The following is a 17,596-nucleotide window of genomic DNA, read 5'->3' as shown; positions in this document are numbered from 1 at the left end:
GAATTTTCTTTCTTTTTTTTTCTTTGGTATGGATTTGCACTCAAAGTATAATCTCTATATAAATAAAATGAACTCATTTTTTCCCGTCTGATTTTGACATTAATAGGATTAAAAATCAAGATATTTCATGCAAATATAATATGCACAAACGGCAGAACAATATCTGAGGTGTGTTATAGGCTTATTATTTCTCAAATTCCTCGATAATCTTAGATTTCTATACTTTTTCTGCTGAGAAGTCACGGCCAAAATCGGTTAAGATCAATGGAAGTGGTAAAATATTTTCTCTCTAATAAATTCCTCCTCCCCCTGCCACCACTTAACACCGTTTGGGGATCGTTCACAAGGAACAGTTGAGAAGAGAACACCGGTTTGGCTTCGTAGTTCTTTCATGTGAAGTTATTTAAAATCACTAAACTAAGCTGCAGTGCTCTGTGGCGTAGTGGTTAGCGTGCTGGACAATTCACATTATATTTTCACGTTCGTGCCGACCTACCGTAGTCGTTTTTTTTTTTTTTTTTTTTTCCTAAACAACTGGAATGGACTTTTCTTGGTGGCCGAACTGTTAACGTTGCAGATGTTTTTTTTTTTTGTTTTTTTTTTCACACTTTATTTTCCTACTTTTACTCATGACTCCGGGTTTGATCCTTCCTACTTACCTACCATAACATTTTTTAAAACTCCCCCCCCCCCGTCCCGGAAACAAACACTTGGGCAACGCCGGGTACCCCCGCTAGTTAACTAATAAAGTATCTTTTTGCACAACAATATGCAAATTTGTCTGACATCACGTATGCACAAACAGATAGGGTTCTGGTATTGCGTAAACGTAAATTAATTTGAAATAAAGTGTTTTAATTATGTTTTAACTGTTCAAGAAATGAATCCAATTTTTCCAGCTATTAATCTATTTAATTATAGAACTCTGTGGACCGTCTGACTGCCATTGCTTGCATCTTGTTTATCAAAAACATTGTTGCCATGGAGACCAGTTGCATATAATAAAATTAACAATCCTTTTCACAGTCCAACCAATAGAGTACAAATAAACTTCAGTCTTTGCTTAACTTGTTAATAGATTTAATCATGGAACTGTTTTGTTATGTTTTCGTTGCCATATTTTTTCACTTCTGAAATCATGACTATATATTGGTTACAATATAATATGAAATTATTGACTCTATAATAATAAATATGAAATCTGCGTGAATAAAAACCTCGTTTAAGCATGTTTTACAACTGGGCAACGTCGGGCGTCTCTGCTAGTTTGTAAATAAAATAGACTATTCTACTTTGAACAGTTTAGAAAACAATGAAATTGGAAGAACGTTTGGTTTGAGATTGTCCAAATTATCTCCCTTTGACGTATCCTGTCAATTATATGAAAATATTTTAGTTTGATAAAAATATATTTTAAAACTTTTGTTATAGTCAGCTAACGCACTTAACTTCCAGCGTAGTGCTACCGGAAGCACTATGACAAAGCAAACCAGTTCCTTCACTTTTATTATTATTCAGTATTTCTATTGTGAAGCGATTTATTGAAATATAAGAAAAAGACATTATCAAAAAATGTACACTAAAAATTAACAATTATATAGATAAAAATAAATTAACTAGTTCATTACTTAAAAAAGATTTTAAAAGCTGTTTTCACTTAAAAAATGAAAAAGCGCAAAAGTGTTTTCAATAATTATTTGAAGAATAAAACTAATTCCAAATTAAAATTAGACTGAAAAAAGCTTTTCAATGATTATTAAATAAAAAACAAAAAAGATCAGAAAAACGTAATAAAAAAGAGTACATGCACAGGGAAGATATAGGCACGAGAGATAAAAGCGAAGGAATGAATTTTCTTTGTTACTGCTTCCGGTAGCAGCGATGCCAGAAGTTAGGAAGTATGTTAGCGGACTATAACCGAAACTTTATATATCAATTCTGCAAAACTTTATATTATGTTGAAAATTTTTAAGAGATAAAATCAAATTTTAATGAGGACGATTGCGCCAACAAACGTCTAGGAAATTTCACCTACAGAGAGGGAGGTGCAGGGGAGATAACTCTAATTTTTTAAGTTTGCCAAAATTTGACGCCATTAATAATTTTGAGTAATTTGTCTTTTTTTTTTCTTACAAAAAATCATTGCAAAATTTATTAATAAAATTAAAACTGTATGTGCATTTTGATGAACTTCAAGAATTAGATGGAGTTATCTCCCCTGCGCCTCTCTCTTCGTAGCTGAAATTTCCAAAATAGCTAAAAAAAAGTTTATTTTCCTCTGTAACCCCCCCCCAATTGCTTGATCAAATTAAGTGAAGTTTTGTTAATGATAACTTCATTCCAAAACAGACACATACATTATAGAGATTTTCTTTCTTTATCTTTATTTTTTAATGTCTTTGCTAAACTGCATATGCATAAAAAAATCTTATTGCGTTAAGTAGAAGAGTAACTTAACCTACCTTTTGGTAACATTTATTTGTTGTATATTTATTTTTTATCACTTTTCTACTTTGTTAACTATTCTGAAAAATCACCCAACGTTATTATAAAAAAAATCACCCAACATTATTATAAAAAAAAATCACCCAACATTATTATAAAAAAAAATCACCCAACATTATTATAAAAAAAATCACCCAACATTATTATAAAAAAAAATCACCCAACATTATAAAAAAAATCACCCAACATTATTATAAAAAAAATCACCCAACATTATTATAAAAAAATCACCCAACATTATTATAAAAAATCACCCAACATTATTATAAAAAAAATCACCCAACGTTATTATAAAAAAATCACCCAACGTTATTATAAAAAAATCACCCAACGTTATTATAAAAAAAATCACCCAACGTTATCATAAAAAAAAATCACCCAACATTATTATAAAAAATCACCCAACATTATTATAAAAAAAAATCACCCAACGTTATTATAAAAAAATCACCCAACGTTATTATAAAAAAATCACCCAACGTTATTATAAAAAAAATCACCCAACGTTATCATAAAAAAAAATCACCCAACATTATTATAAAAAAAATCACCCAACGTTATTATAAAAAAAAATCACCCAACATTATTATAAAAAAAAATCACCCAACATTATTATAAAAAAATCACCCAACATTATTATAAAAAAAAACACCCAACATTATTATAAAAAAAAATCACCCAACATTGTTATAAAAAAAAAAATCACCCAACATTGTTATAAAAAAAAAAATCACACAACATTGTTATAAAAAAAAATCACCCAACATTATTATAAAAAAAATCACCCAACATTATTATAAAAAGTTTCTGGTTTTGAAAACGCTTTCTGTTAATCTAACAGTACCAATTTTTTATTTAAAAACATTTTTTTAATTTTTTTTTTATTATAGGAATTATTTCCGCTGTTGTGCTTGGCATTTGTATTTTGCTGCTCCTTTTTGTGGCTCGGAGGTTATGTGTTGCTATTGAACTCATCAAGGAAGCTAGCAGGTAAGCAACAAACAATTGGTTTCATATAAGGCCATACCTATAAAAGGCCTGACAGCTGTGCATGTAGGAATTTCAATGACTGTAAAAACTTGGTTTCATTCATGGCTTGTGTGCTGCTTCTGTCTTTCGCACTTGTGTGGCAGAACTTCTTTTTCTGAGATAGGGGAATATACTTATTAGAATGTATATTTTACCAAAATATGTAGCTTTAATTTTCTTTTACTTAGCATATATTTTTGACTTTGTTTTCTGGGGTGTGTATATATCTGGGTTTGGATCTATCGACTGATGATTCCCAAAAGGATGAAACACTAGTGTCTGTAGGTATTTCGTAATTATTATAGTAAATAATTACATCAGTCCCTTTAAGAAACAAGTTTCTTATTGTTGAGCACTTTCAGTCGAAATAAAGTCGGTCGATTTAGCTCTTATGCGCAGATCATCATATAATTAGATCACTCTGACAGATGTTAAAAAGCATTAAAAAATGTTTAAATTTCAACGATATTTCTCATGATTAATTATTATTAGCTGAATGGACTGGGTCCTTGCTAATGAAGCCAGAGATGGCTTCTGTTCCCAGGTTTGGAGCTATCGGCTGGTGTTAATCGTGACACTCTGCACTGATGATTCCCGAATGGATGAAACACCAGTGTCTGTAGATATTTAATAATTATTATAGTAAATAATTATATGGATGGCTGTTTGTAGCGACCAAATGTAACTGTTTACCTTCTAATAAATAAAAAAAATATTTTGTTCTTGTTATCGAACACTATCTAACAACCTTGTTGAGTTCATTAGTTCTTACTTTTGAATATCTCAAGTCAAGGATTTATTTATTTATATATATATATATATATATATATATATTTGTTTACTGTTTTATGGGAAAGAATTCCAACAAAGTGCTCAATTACAAAGAAAAAATTTCAATATAAGAGCTTAATATTTATTTATTGAAAACTGTACAGAAGATCAGAAAAACATGGTTTTTCCTCAGAAAACAATATGGCTGACGAGAGCCTAACGTTATTTACCATTAACTGGTCCCCCTTATGTTAGGCTTGAAACCGACGGTACCAATGTTTTTCTGACCTTCTGTACAGGTATATATATATATATATATATATATATATTTAATGCTTTGTTTTTGCTATATATATATATATATATATATATCTGTACAGAAGGTCAGAAAAACATTGATTCCGTCGGTTTCAAGCCAAACATAAGAGGGACCAGTTAATGGTAAATAACAGAAAACAATATGGCTGACGAGAGCCTAACGTTATTTACCATTAATTGGTCCCCCTTATGTTAGGCTTGAAACCGACGGTACCAATGTTTTTCTGACCTTCTGTACAGCTATATATATATATATATATATATATATATATATATATATATATGGCTGCTGAGTTCTTAGAATGTGTCCAACAAGTCTTGTAAATGAGGTTTATGGCACTGATTTCATGCAAACTGAAGAAATAATAACATTCCAATTTGTTATGAAGCTGTCTAACAATTTTGAGGTTACAGCTCTCACTGCTGAGCAGCCTTTTATGTTCTGCTGGTTAAAGTCCTTCCCATCAATTTGGTTGGTCGTCCTCACTTCCCCAATAACAAGGAGAGCTTATCTTCAACCAAACAATATGTCACAAAGTTCATAAATCTTATGCTTAACATGTTTTTATTTTTATTCATGTGTTGCAAGATAATTTGTACCAGTCAATGGAGGGGAAACCCTGTATACTGGGACAATTATTATTTTTGGTAACCAGAGTGACCCCTTTTTGCCTACTTTTAGGGGAGCTGGTTTTTACCTCACATTAAAAACGGCCTTGTGCCTAATTTGCTCAGTGGGGGAGCAAATAAATACCATCTGTTCCGGCAGATGCTGCAAGCTATGACTAGCTAGGACTAGCAAAGACCAGATGTGGGGGCAGCCTCACATGCCTGACCTTTAATCAGCTCCCATTTCCCACCTCTCGGGAGCTGGTCCCCTTTTTCCCTTCCCCCTCCCTTCACTCCTCACATTAAAAATTGGCCTTGTGCCTAATTTGCTCGGTGGGGGAGCAAATAAATACCATCAAAGTGTAGTATCTGTTCCGGCAGATACTGCAAGCTATGACTAGCAAAGACCAGATGTGGGGGCAACCCCACATGCCTGACCTTTAAACATCTCCCATTTCCCACCTCTCGGGAGCTGGTCCCCTTTTCCCTTCTCCCTCCCTTCACTCCTCACATTAAAAATTGGCCTTGTGCCTAATTTGCTCGGTGGGGGAGCAAATGAATACCATCTGTTCTTCAGATGCTGCACTTCATTTTCTTGTTCTCTTTCGGTGGAGGAGAAATCCTTCACGGCTGAGACAATTTTTATTTTTGTACCTTTTCTCCACGTTAAAAAACGACCCTGGTGTCTAACTCTGTCCCGTGGGGAGGCATAGTAAATAGGTACAGCTGACATTCGGTACCAGCGTTGATGGAGGTGGTTACAGTTGATGTGTAAAAACAATTCTCTGGCAATTGCCACTGTTTACATTATGATTCCACTTATATTTAAGTATTTTAGTGGCGAATGCTCTGACGAACTGCAATCACTTGTGCCCCCATGACGTGAGCACCCTCGACAAACCCGACAGGCTGCTAAATCCCACCCCCACACTGTAGAGATCCCTAGATGTAAGAGATCTTTTTACTCTAATAGTTTCTTCCCCAGAACCGCTAGACTCTGGAATTCCATTCCAGGTCCCTGCTTCCCCAACAGTACTGACGTGCAGAAGTTCAAGTGTAACGTGAACCGACACCTTGCTGCCCAAATCCCTACATAGTACCCCAGTAGTTGTTGCCCCTGATAGTAGCCCCCCTACACCAAAGTGGCAATTTGCCTTGTTTGGGGTGAAAATGTAATAAAAAAAAAATAAATAAAAAAATAAAAAAACAGGGGATGGATGATAGCATAGGGATTAGAAGTGCCAACTGTCATCTTGATGGTAAAGTTTCATTCCGGGCTTGGAACCCTGTGTTTGTCTAGCCACTTCTAAAGAGCTGTAATACAACGAAACAGTCTGTGGATATATATTCATGGTGGTTGGAAAGTCATTTCCTATTTTAAAATACATACAATTTATTTTTGAAATATAATTCATACAATTAATAGATATGAGAAGAAAGTATAATTCGTGGATTTTATTTAAAATTCAATATAGGCGCCTTTATTCATCACTAGATTTTCGAATTGAACAGGAATCGCATCAACTGATTTCACAAGAAACTCTTGCGGAATGGTAGTCATAACCTATATGTATTAACCCTTTAAGTTTTAAATTTCTTGGTTTGATTCAGTAGAATTGCTCTTTCAGCCAATCCCAGAGAAAAGTTGCAAGATTTCTGGCTGGCCATCCATGTGAACCATGACGACACATCCATCTTCCAGGAAGTTAAGCATTCAGTCATTCACGAACAACAATAGCAAAGTGTGGAGGTACCTCACTATGTTGAGATGAAATTTGGTCAATTATTAATATTTGGGGCAATATTGAAGATTTGATTTTTATGTAAATTATGTAATTGGGGGCGGGGGGGGGGGCGTTGCCCGGTGTTTGAAGGTGTAAAAGAAAAAAAAAAGTTTTGGTAGGCAGGTAGGCTCAAATGAGAAGGCGGAAAAGAAAGTGTGACACATTACCGCGACGCTAAGCGGGCAGAGAAGTGAGAATGGTTGAAATTAAATGGTTTAAAAGCAGGTGCTTAAACGAATGTCAATGTCTGCTTTTCTAGATCAAATATCATGCCATAAAGAAATGAAACCACAGCGCGAATTTTGTAATAATGTGTAAAAGTCATTCAAAATAAAAGATAGAGATGACCTCCTTTCGTAAATCGGAGATATTATAATCTAGGGAGTATATAAAAAGTTCTAAGACGTGGTTATTTTTTATTAGTGATTCTGTACTAATTTCTTTCTTTTTTTTTTTTTTTTCGCTCGCTGAGTGTTTATTATAAGAAAGTAATTATTTGTCCTTTGTTTACATTTTTTTCCGCCCACATTTTAGGATGTATTAATTAATATTTTTATATATATATATATATATATATATATATATGGAGCTCCTCCACAAGGACGAATATATGAATTTATGACTCTGATTCCACAAGTTTTTCTTGTGAAATCAGTTGATGCGTCACAGGATAAGATTTTTTTGTAGTCCATATAATTTACAAAAATTAGGATCCCGAGTGATACCAGATGACACTGCTAGTACTTGATAATGTTTAAATCTAAAATATTTTTCTGATTTTTCCAGAGCTGTTGGTTCCATGATGTTCACCTTCATCTGGCCGTTCGTTCCATTCCTGCTACAACTGGGAGTTTTCTTCTTTTGGCTAGCCAGTGCGATGTATCCTTACGCATGCTTTATTGAAATTGACCTCCACCCTCCAAATGACGAGAAATCTCTTGTGCCATTCATAAAAGACTTTCTTATTTTTTATTTATTTATTTTTTTTTTTTTTTTTACTTGCATTCACTCCAAACAAGGCATATCACAATTTAAACGTAATGAGCTAAAAATTGGGGCCTAAGAAAGATTGAGATGTTGGTTTACATTACATTTAAACTTCCCTATATCGGTACAGTCAGGGAAGCAGGTAGCAGGAAGGGAATTCCAAAGTCTAGCCGTTCAAGAGAAGAAGCTAGGAGTAGAAAGCTTTCTGGCATTTAGGGATCTCAACAGTGAAGGGGTGTGATTTTGTTGCTAAGCAGGTTTGTTGGTGATATGTATGTCGAGGAAGCACAAGTGCAATGAGTTCATCAGAACACATTCCATTAAAATACTTGTAAAAAAGGCACAGAGATGTCAACACAAGAAAGTATTTGTTATTTATCTAACTTTATATCTATTTATCTATCTATCGATCTAGCTATCTATCCATCTCAATCTATCTATCTAACTGGCAAGATAAACAAGAGATGAGATATAAAAATGTTTTGATAAAAATTGTCAAAACATTATTGACTGGAAGCATCTGATCAGCTGACGGAAGTACATGTGGGTCACGTGGTTCTAGTTAGCTGAGAAGAATAATTGTTGGAAATTGGACTTAGAACAGAACGGTTGGAATGCATATTCGTTCAAACAGGTTCCAGCTTCCCTTCCAAGAACAGATGAATTCTAGATGGACCAAGATCAACAACGCATTTAAAATAAGGTATGTCAGATAAATGACACACATACACTAAGAAAATGTTAAATGATCACGAAACATAAATAGACTGCAACAACATAACTTAGGGTTCAAATAGTGAAGAACCACTATGTGCATTAGTAATAATGATACGTACACACACACAAACTCAACGACGTGATATACGTTTGTTTCAGAAACAATACAACATAACTTTGCCCTCGTGAGGAAACAAGCAAACAGGTACCTTACTTCTTATTATTCTTTTCTTTCCAATTTCCAAGTTTTTGTTTTCCATATTGTTTATTGGTTGTCTCCTTAACGGCCTAGTTACCTTGCTTCAATGGGGACGCCGCAAGCTTTTAGCACTGTTTACAGTGTGAATAAAGATGGTAAAAGCATCCTCAGCAGAATTCCCTGCAATGAAAGCACTGTAAGTATTTATAGAAACATTTTTTTTTTTCTGACACAATTTGATTTCTTGCTTTTTTTTTAATCATTTTTTCTTTTTCTTTCTTGCTTTTTTCCCCCCTTTATATTTTCTTTCATTTTTTCTTTTTCTTTCTTGCTTTTTTCCCCCTTTTATATTTTCTTTCATTTTTTCTTTTTCTTTCTTGCTTTTTTCCCCCTTTTATATTTTCTTTCATTTTTTCTTTTTCTTTCTTGCTTTTTTCCCCCTTTTATATTTTCTTTCATTTTTTCTTTTTCTTTCTTGCTTTTTTCCCCCTTTTATATTTTCTTTCATTTTTTCTTTTTCTTTCTTGCTTTTTTCCCCCTTTAATATTTTCTTTCATTTTTTCTTTTTCTTTCTTGCTTTTTTCCCCCTTTTATATTTTCTTTCATTTTTTCTTTTTCTTTCTTGCTTTTTTCCCCCTTTTATATTTTCTTTCATTTTTTCTTTTTCTTTCTTGCTTTTTTCCCCCCTTTATATTTTCTTTCATTTTTTCTTTTTCTTTCTTGCTTTTTCCCCCTTTTATATTTTCTTTCATTTTTTCTTTTTCTTTCTTGCTTTTTTCCCCCTTTTATATTTTCTTTCATTTTTTCTTTTTCTTTCTTGCTTTTTTCCCCCTTTTATATTTTCTTTCATTTTTTCTTTTTCTTTCTTGCTTTTTTCCCCCTTTTATATTTTCTTTCATTTTTTCTTTTTCTTTCTTGCTTTTTTCCCCCCTTTATATTTTCTTTCATTTTTTCTTTTTCTTTCTTGCTTTTTCCCCCCTTTATATTTTCTTTCATTTTTTCTTTTTCTTTCTTGCTTTTTCCCCCCTTTATATTTTCTTTCATTTTTTCTTTTTCTTTCTTGCTTTTTTCCCCCCTTTATATTTTCTTTCATTTTTTCTTTTTCTTTCTTGCTTTTTTCCCCCCTTTATATTTTCTTTCATTTTTTCTTTTTCTTTCTTGCTTTTTTCCCCCTTTATATTTTCTTTCATTTTTTCTTTTTCTTTCTTGCTTTTTTCCCCCCTTTATATTTTCTTTCATTTTTTCTTTTTCTTTCTTGCTTTTTTCCCCCTTTTATATGTTCTTTCATTTTTTCTTTTTCTTTCTTGCTTTTTTTCCCCCCTTTATATTTTCTTTCATTTTTTCTTTTTCTTTCTTGCTTTTTTCCCCCCTTTATATTTTCTTTCATTTTTTCTTTTTCTTTCTTGCTTTTTCCCCCCTTTATATTTTCTTTCATTTTTTCTTTTTCTTTCTTGCTTTTTTTCCCCCTTTATATTTTCTTTCATTTTTTCTTTTTCTTTCTTGCTTTTTTCCCCCCTTTATATTTTCTTTCATTTTTTCTTTTTCTTTCTTGCCTTTTTCCCCCTTTATATTTTCTTTCATTTTTTCTTTTTCTTTCTTGCTTTTTTCCCCCCTTTATATTTTCTTTCATTTTTTCTTTTTCTTTCTTGCTTTTTTCCCCCCTTTATATTTTCTTTCATTTTTTCTTTTTCTTTCTTGCTTTTTTCCCCCTTTTATATTTTCTTTCATTTTTTCTTTTTCTTTCTTGCTTTTTTTCCCCCCTTTATATTTTCTTTCATTTTTTCTTTTTCTTTCTTGCTTTTTTCCCCCTTTATATTTTCTTTCATTTTTTCTTTTTCTGATTTTTGTTTTGGCTTTGTTTTTTTTCTGTATTTTTTTCTTTTTTAGTTTTAATCTGTTTTCTTTCTTTTTCCTATTTTTTCTGTTCTTTTTCATATTTTTTTAGTAATAATAATAATAATAATAATAAATAATAATAATAATAATAATAAAAAATAAATAATAATAACAATAGTACATCTTTAATAATTTCCACTGTAAGTATTTATAGAAGACATTTTTTGATGACACTGGTTAGAGTACTTGGAAAAAATCTTTTGTAAAAAGTGACCTTCTCCTGAAGGTTGAAGGTTCAGTCCTCAGTGTTGGTGACTGAAAAATACAATTGCGAATTATTTAGGATCTCTATCCAGTCATGGCTAACAGAACAAGAGTATGCTACCCCGTGAAGTAAATAAAGGGTTCTGCTCGAAATTCCATCCAAATTCCCGAGTTTCACAAGACCCACCTGAAGGTCAAAGGTTACATCGACTGAAACGTTGTGAAAATCACACTCAAGATGAAAACAGGAGTCCGATAAATCCAAATAATATGAATAACCGTCTAAAAAATTCAGAAACGTAGATATGTTTTGTAAGTTTATCATTAGTTGTTTGAGTTTTCTTTATATGATGGCAACATTTTAAAAATATTATTTCCGTTTAAATTTTCAGAGTGAATCAATGGAGAAATTCTGTGATTTTGTGCGTTATGGTGGAAACGAGTAAGTATTTTATTTAAAAACTGATTTATTATGTAAGTAAATATTATTTTTAAAAAATTTTCATATTTAATAGAAATGTGAATCAGAAACCTTCCCAACAGGTCACATCAAAAATGGACAAACAGTTTGGTTTACAACAATTTTACTCTATAAAACAACCAAGCCAAACTCTACAAATAAATATTTGAAGATTTAAAGAACTTGAACCATAAAACATTTTTCCAAAATGACTGGATTTAGCATTAACTTGAAAAAGTTTATGCCATAAAACAAAACAAAACAACCAAACCTAATTTTAAAATCTTTCCCATACATTTTCTGCATAATTTGGTGCTTCTTGACAAAACACTTCTTGGTAGTTACATGTGACGGTAAAAAAAATGTAGGTAACCAAAATTTATGAAAACAATCCAGTAGTTGTTTTGGTTTTATGCAGTTTAGTAAAAAAATGAAGATAAAGAAAAACCTCTATGATGTATGTACCCCTTATGGTATGAAGTTATCATAAAAAAACATTGCTTAATTTGATGAAGTAGTTTTTTTTTGTTTTTTTTCCCAGAAGAAAAAAAAACTTTAGTGACAGTAATCGAAACTGAGCAATGTTGACAATTCTAGTTACGAGGGGAGGGGGTGCCAGGGGAAATAAGTCCATCTAATTCTTGAAGTTTGCCACAATGCAGATGAAGTTCTAATTAATAAATTTTGAAACGATTTTTTGAAAGAAAAATAAAAACAAAGAATGCCTAAAATTATTAAAAATTCTAAAAATGATCTCGTCAAATTTTGACAAACTTCAAGAATTAGATAACGCCACCCCCCTTCTCATAACTGGAATTACCAACATGGCTCCGTCACGATCACTGTCACTAAAATTTGATTTTGCTCTGTAAAAAAAAACTACTTGATCAAATTAAGCAAATTTTTTCATAACTTCATTCCATAATGAGCATGTACATCATAGAGATTTTTTAATATCTTTGCTAAACTGCATAAGCATTCTTTTCATTTTTTTTATAGGGAAATTCAATTTTTTGTGCATACAGTATTGGGCACAAGTAAAAATTCTTTAATACATATGCAAAATAAAGTATCCTCATAAAAAATTACAAGATGGAATGATAAATTTGTCAACCTAAAGAAACCAACACTACATTTTATTTTAAAACTTTTATTGAAAAAATCAACTCAGGTAACTTGATTATGTAGTAGAGCTGACATCTATTCAATGTAGCCGCCTTCAGCCTCAATCACTGCCTTAATATGGATCCAGAACTGGGAGTATGCCTTTTCCACAAGCGCTGGCGGGAGCTTGGTAAATACTTGGCAGACGGTGGCAATCAGGCTGACTTCTGTGTTGTGGGAAATCGTGTTTGTGATGTTCTCGACATATGACCAAACGAAGTAGTCCGGCGGGTTCAGGTCAGTAAGGAGGGCATGAAAGAAAGGTACTTAATTGTAGCACTCCTCCTTCTGAAGCCTGGGTCTCTTTGAACTTGTGGGCCAGCACCGAGTCCTGCTGCCACATCCAGGGTCTACCAGCTGCCACCTGATTGCACTAGGGGGATCACCACACTCTTCAGCACATCCGGTACACTTTGGTGTTGACTTCCAAGCCGACTTTGAAGATGTGATGTGGCATAATCACTTGAAACCAAAAAGACAAATGACTGTGACCAGAAACTTTGTTTTTATCACCCTGGACACATCTGTTCTTCATGGCAATCCAGTGATGCATTTTGAGAATGCTGACAATGGTCCTGTTGTCATAACTTTGATCGGTAGAGAGCATGAGTTGTTCAGCAGTGCATTTCCGATCTTACTCGTTGAACATGTGTCAGTTTCAGACATGATAGAAGGCGCTTGTCGCTCTTGGGATTTGTACACGACTGGCCAACTAGTAGATGGTCTGCAACAACAAAAAAAGAAAACTAGTTTTCATCAAATGGAAATGGAATCATGTCGTCTTTTCTAGGGTGACAATTTTACCATTCCACCCAGTAGGAAATATTGGGTAAAAAATTTTATCTATATAATTATAAAACTGTGGACCATCCGAGCATCCTTGCTTGCTTGCATCTTGTATTATAATAAAGTTGTATTCCTGTCTGTTTACAATTCAATAAATATCTACAAAAGGTACATTGTTTTACAAATAATTTTTCATACTGAAAACAGACTTATATACATATTTATTCCAGCACGATTTCTTTATATACTATTTATTCAAAAGAAATATACATTCGATGAGTAACCTCATTTGCATATTATATCAAAGAAAATCTATTTTGGTAATTAGCTCGATGTTATTAATTGTTGCAATATGATCCTTTTGATTGTTTAATATTATTTAAAGTTGATTTATTTAATTTATTAATTTTATTTATGTTTAATTTAATTTATTTTCCTTTATTAATAGTTCACAACTTTTTCGTTTAAAACTGAAAGTAAGCTTATTTATGTAAGCTATGAGAGTTACTGCCCCTTAAAGTTATTTCACGTTTGATTTTCATAAACTAAGATGGATGTGTTTTATGCTTCCCTAAATCCAACATGTCGTCACTTTTCCTAACAAGTTAGGATAATCAGTATATCTTAAATAGTATGTGATTAAATCCTCAACGCGGCAATGTTTCGACCAGGCAACGCAGGATATGTACAGTTAGTTAAAGATAAAAATCAGTTCTTGTATTTTGCTGATCAACCATTTATTTTTACTTGATTAAATGATAGATTGATTTATCTCCTCCTGATTTACAGTATTTCTATTCGTATCAATTTTTTTTTATTTTTAATTAAAATTTTACTTAATAATTTGCTGGTTCTTCGTTATTAGAGAGAAATTCAAAAATCGAAATATTGAATTTCAAGTAAAATCAGTGGTACCTACTTGTCATGTCACTGTAATGGACATATCCAAAAATTATGAAAAACAAGACAAAAAATTAATTAATGAAAACAATTTTTGAAGACAATTAGCAAAAATTGAGTTTTGCTAAATTGGTTTGATATTTCAGAAACTATTTACCTCCCTTGTTACTAGTCGACCTTTCTGTTTGCTTTTTTTTTTTTCACCAAAATCCAATCAAACTTTTGTGTGATGCGATTCACAAATAAATACACATTGGTCTTTATTATAAAGATTTGCTGGTTTAAAAAATATTTCTTAATTTAAAAGCACCAATTTTTTTTTTTTACTAAAAATTTTTTTTTTTCATTTTTATTTCCAGTTACACAACCTACCTTGAACTCTTTGTTCTGTTTATGGCCTTCTGGATCATTAACTTTGTGACGTCCCTCAACCAAATTGTCCTCAGTGGTGCCTTTGCCTCTTATTATTGGTCCTTCAACAAACCAAACGACATACCCAGGTTCCCCATTATCTCTTCTTTTGGTAGGACCGTTCGGTAAGTAATCATATTTGAATTAATGTTTTAGTCACATTTCCAAGATTTTTGATGATTTTTATGTTTTAATTTGTGTTTGGGTCATATTTCTGAGATTTGCAATCATTCATCAACTCAGTGGTGTGTTGGGCAACAACAAATCCCCCCTACCGAGCCAGCCTAGTCAGTGAACCCCAAGAATACTGCTTAGCTTTCCAAGTTGCTCTTGGCCTTCCTCTCTTCCTTTTGCCATCTGGGGTCCAGTGAAATGCTGTTCTTGTGATTGATTGTGGGCCTTTCTGGAAAACCTGCCCAATCCACCTCCATCGTCATTTTCTGATGGAATCTCTTTAAGTGGGTCTTCTTTTCAGGCCAGAATATCCTCAGTATTCGTCAAAAGCAGATGATATAGAAGGATCAAAGCTTGATGAAATCTGTTTCCGTCATTCTCCACTATTCCGATTCATATAGGAGTGTTGATACTATGTAGCTCTGATAGAGTTTACGTTTGGTGTTGGTGTTGTATTGCGCAGAATATCCTCCCTTGTGCCGCCCTCAGATCTGATGATGCTGCTTAAGTAAGTGAAGTTGTCTGTCTGGCGCAAATCCTTCCTCGGCTTCGGCCACCAGCATGCATACGAGTTTCACTTGACTCTGAAAGCCCCACCAAGTAGGGGTTCTCTTTGTTACCGTTTCCGTAAGATACTTGTTTTACAAGAAAGTGTCGTCAGCCCTATGCTCCACCCCCAACCTGGAGAACCAGGGATCACTCTATGTCTGGTTTCTATCCGTCGACCTTTCTGGCAAGGGTGGCCAGCATAGCTCTAGAGATCATTGAAACGCTCTAGCTCCTTCACCGCGACAAGGTGGTAATCCAAGAAGGAGATTTAGTTTTAACTCTCATTTCTCATTACATTTGAATAATTGCGCCAAAAGCAGACAAAAGAAAAGATGAATAGCCAACGTTTATGAATGGATAATTGTTGTTTCATCCAATGCAGTAGATGCAGGTGAATCGTGAACAAATTCCGTAGAATCTTTCACTTTTTTTTCTAATGGCTAAAAATACTTGATGTTTTGCCAAGGATATTTTTTATCGTGACGCCATCACTAGATGGGTTGCCTACTACGGCTTAAGAGAAGTCCATCTATCCTCGAGAGAAGAATAGACCGCGCCAGTTTCCCAACCTGGTATTTTTACCTCCCAGTACATACAGCGCTTCGTCATCTCAAATAGTCAACCATCTGGTACTGGCCAGGCTCAACATTGCTTAACTTTAGTGATCTGGCGAGAACTAGTGTGTCAACGTGATTGTGCTGTATAAATGGACAGATATGAACACAAACCAAATGAAACAGTTTGGTTCAAGACGTGGACGACACTCACTAATGCAGCTAACGGAGAAAACCTTTAATAATTATGTTTTAACTGTTTTTAGAGTATACACTCCTGAGTTAGTTTGAAAATATCATGTGTAATAATGATGTGGAGAGTTATAGTAATAAGTGCCCATGGTTGGTGTGTGCCCTCTGTGGAGAAGCTCTGTCACTTGAATTTGAAACCCGTTCGATACAAAAAATAATGCGAAAATAAATGCAAATTTAAGCGCTATCTGGGTTCAAGGTGGCAGCATGAAAAGGCATTATTTCGCTCATGTGAGGTTGTTGAAAATATGACGGCTGTCCGAGGAAGCAGCGAGCAAGTGGTGGAAGAAAAAAAGTCTATTACGTAGAGTTAAGAAGAGTTCCGACCTTTTCTTTCTTCTTTTCTCTGTTTTGATAATCAACCAACATTTCATCAAATATGGATGCAACCTGGACATCAAAAGAATTTAGGATCCAAATAGGAATTAATTCCAAGAAAAAAAAAAACTATAGACAATCTTTCAAGCCATCTCGGCCATTATTATGGCAAAGATACAAATCAGCAGTGATATGGTGACACCGTTTATTGGCAAAGGAGATGTGGTTGCATGACTGAAGAGACCGAGATTGGTAGCAGGACTTCAGAAGGTAGATGATGTGGCAAGCCTGCTCCCATTCTATCTGGAAGAGGATGCATAGGAGATGGACAAAAGTGACCAATTGAACACAGGAAAAAAACAAAAAAAAACTATAGACGATCTTTCATAATATAAATAGGATCTACAGTAATATGTATGTGTTATAGATTTTTTTCACTTAGATTTTGTATGACCTGTGTTTAGAAGTGGAGACAGTTTTGTTTCTTATGAAAAGAAAAAAATGGATCGACAACATTTGTGATAAACACGATGAACATAAACCAAGCGACCACATTGGCTGAAGATCGTAGGATGTGAACGACACTCAACCATGTTAGTGGGTAATAATAATCATGTTTTAATTCTGTTTTTAAAGTATTTGAAAATTAATATAAAAAGGCCATGTTTGTTAATTGGATTTTATCCTGTTTACAATCTAAAAATGTATTTTTTTTTTTTTTTTTACAGTTACCATCTTGGATCTCTTGCGTTTGGGTCTCTCATCATTGCTATCGTTCAACTGGTGCGAGTTATTCTCGATTACATTAACTACAAACTGAAGGACTCAAATAACAAAGTCGCTACATTTATGCTTAAGTGAGTGGTTTTATCTTTTAAAATTTTTATGTGAATTTCGATTGATATCAGGTGTGATTGTTGGAATGTGATCATTAAGATATGGTTTCAATCCTATCTAAGAGACATTTTATCTTTTATTCATTTCAAAAAAAATTTTTATTAATAAATTG

General features: G+C 33.2%; 1 protein-coding gene across 2 annotated transcripts in view; it reads left to right on the top strand.

Annotated features, from left to right (window-relative positions):
- Positions 1 to 17,596, top strand: part of LOC145268738 (choline transporter-like protein 2) — a 279,161-nt gene that overhangs the window by 224,040 nt on the left and 37,525 nt on the right. For both annotated transcript variants that reach the window (XM_080124322.1, XM_080124323.1), the window contains exons 12-17: positions 3,396 to 3,495; positions 7,803 to 7,895; positions 9,013 to 9,115; positions 11,412 to 11,461; positions 14,689 to 14,865; positions 17,316 to 17,444. In XM_080124322.1, the coding sequence (XP_079980448.1) occupies positions 3,396 to 3,495; positions 7,803 to 7,895; positions 9,013 to 9,115; positions 11,412 to 11,461; positions 14,689 to 14,865; positions 17,316 to 17,444 (652 nt within the window). The remainder of the gene's footprint in view (positions 1 to 3,395; positions 3,496 to 7,802; positions 7,896 to 9,012; positions 9,116 to 11,411; positions 11,462 to 14,688; positions 14,866 to 17,315; positions 17,445 to 17,596) is intronic.

Source organism: Euprymna scolopes, chromosome 44, assembly GCF_053919585.1.
Source record: "Euprymna scolopes isolate OS-2025 chromosome 44, ASM5391958v1, whole genome shotgun sequence".
Classification (NCBI taxonomy): domain Eukaryota; kingdom Metazoa; phylum Mollusca; class Cephalopoda; order Sepiida; family Sepiolidae; genus Euprymna; species Euprymna scolopes.
Note: the sequence above shows the minus strand (reverse complement) of the source record. Positions and strands in the feature narration are given on the sequence as shown.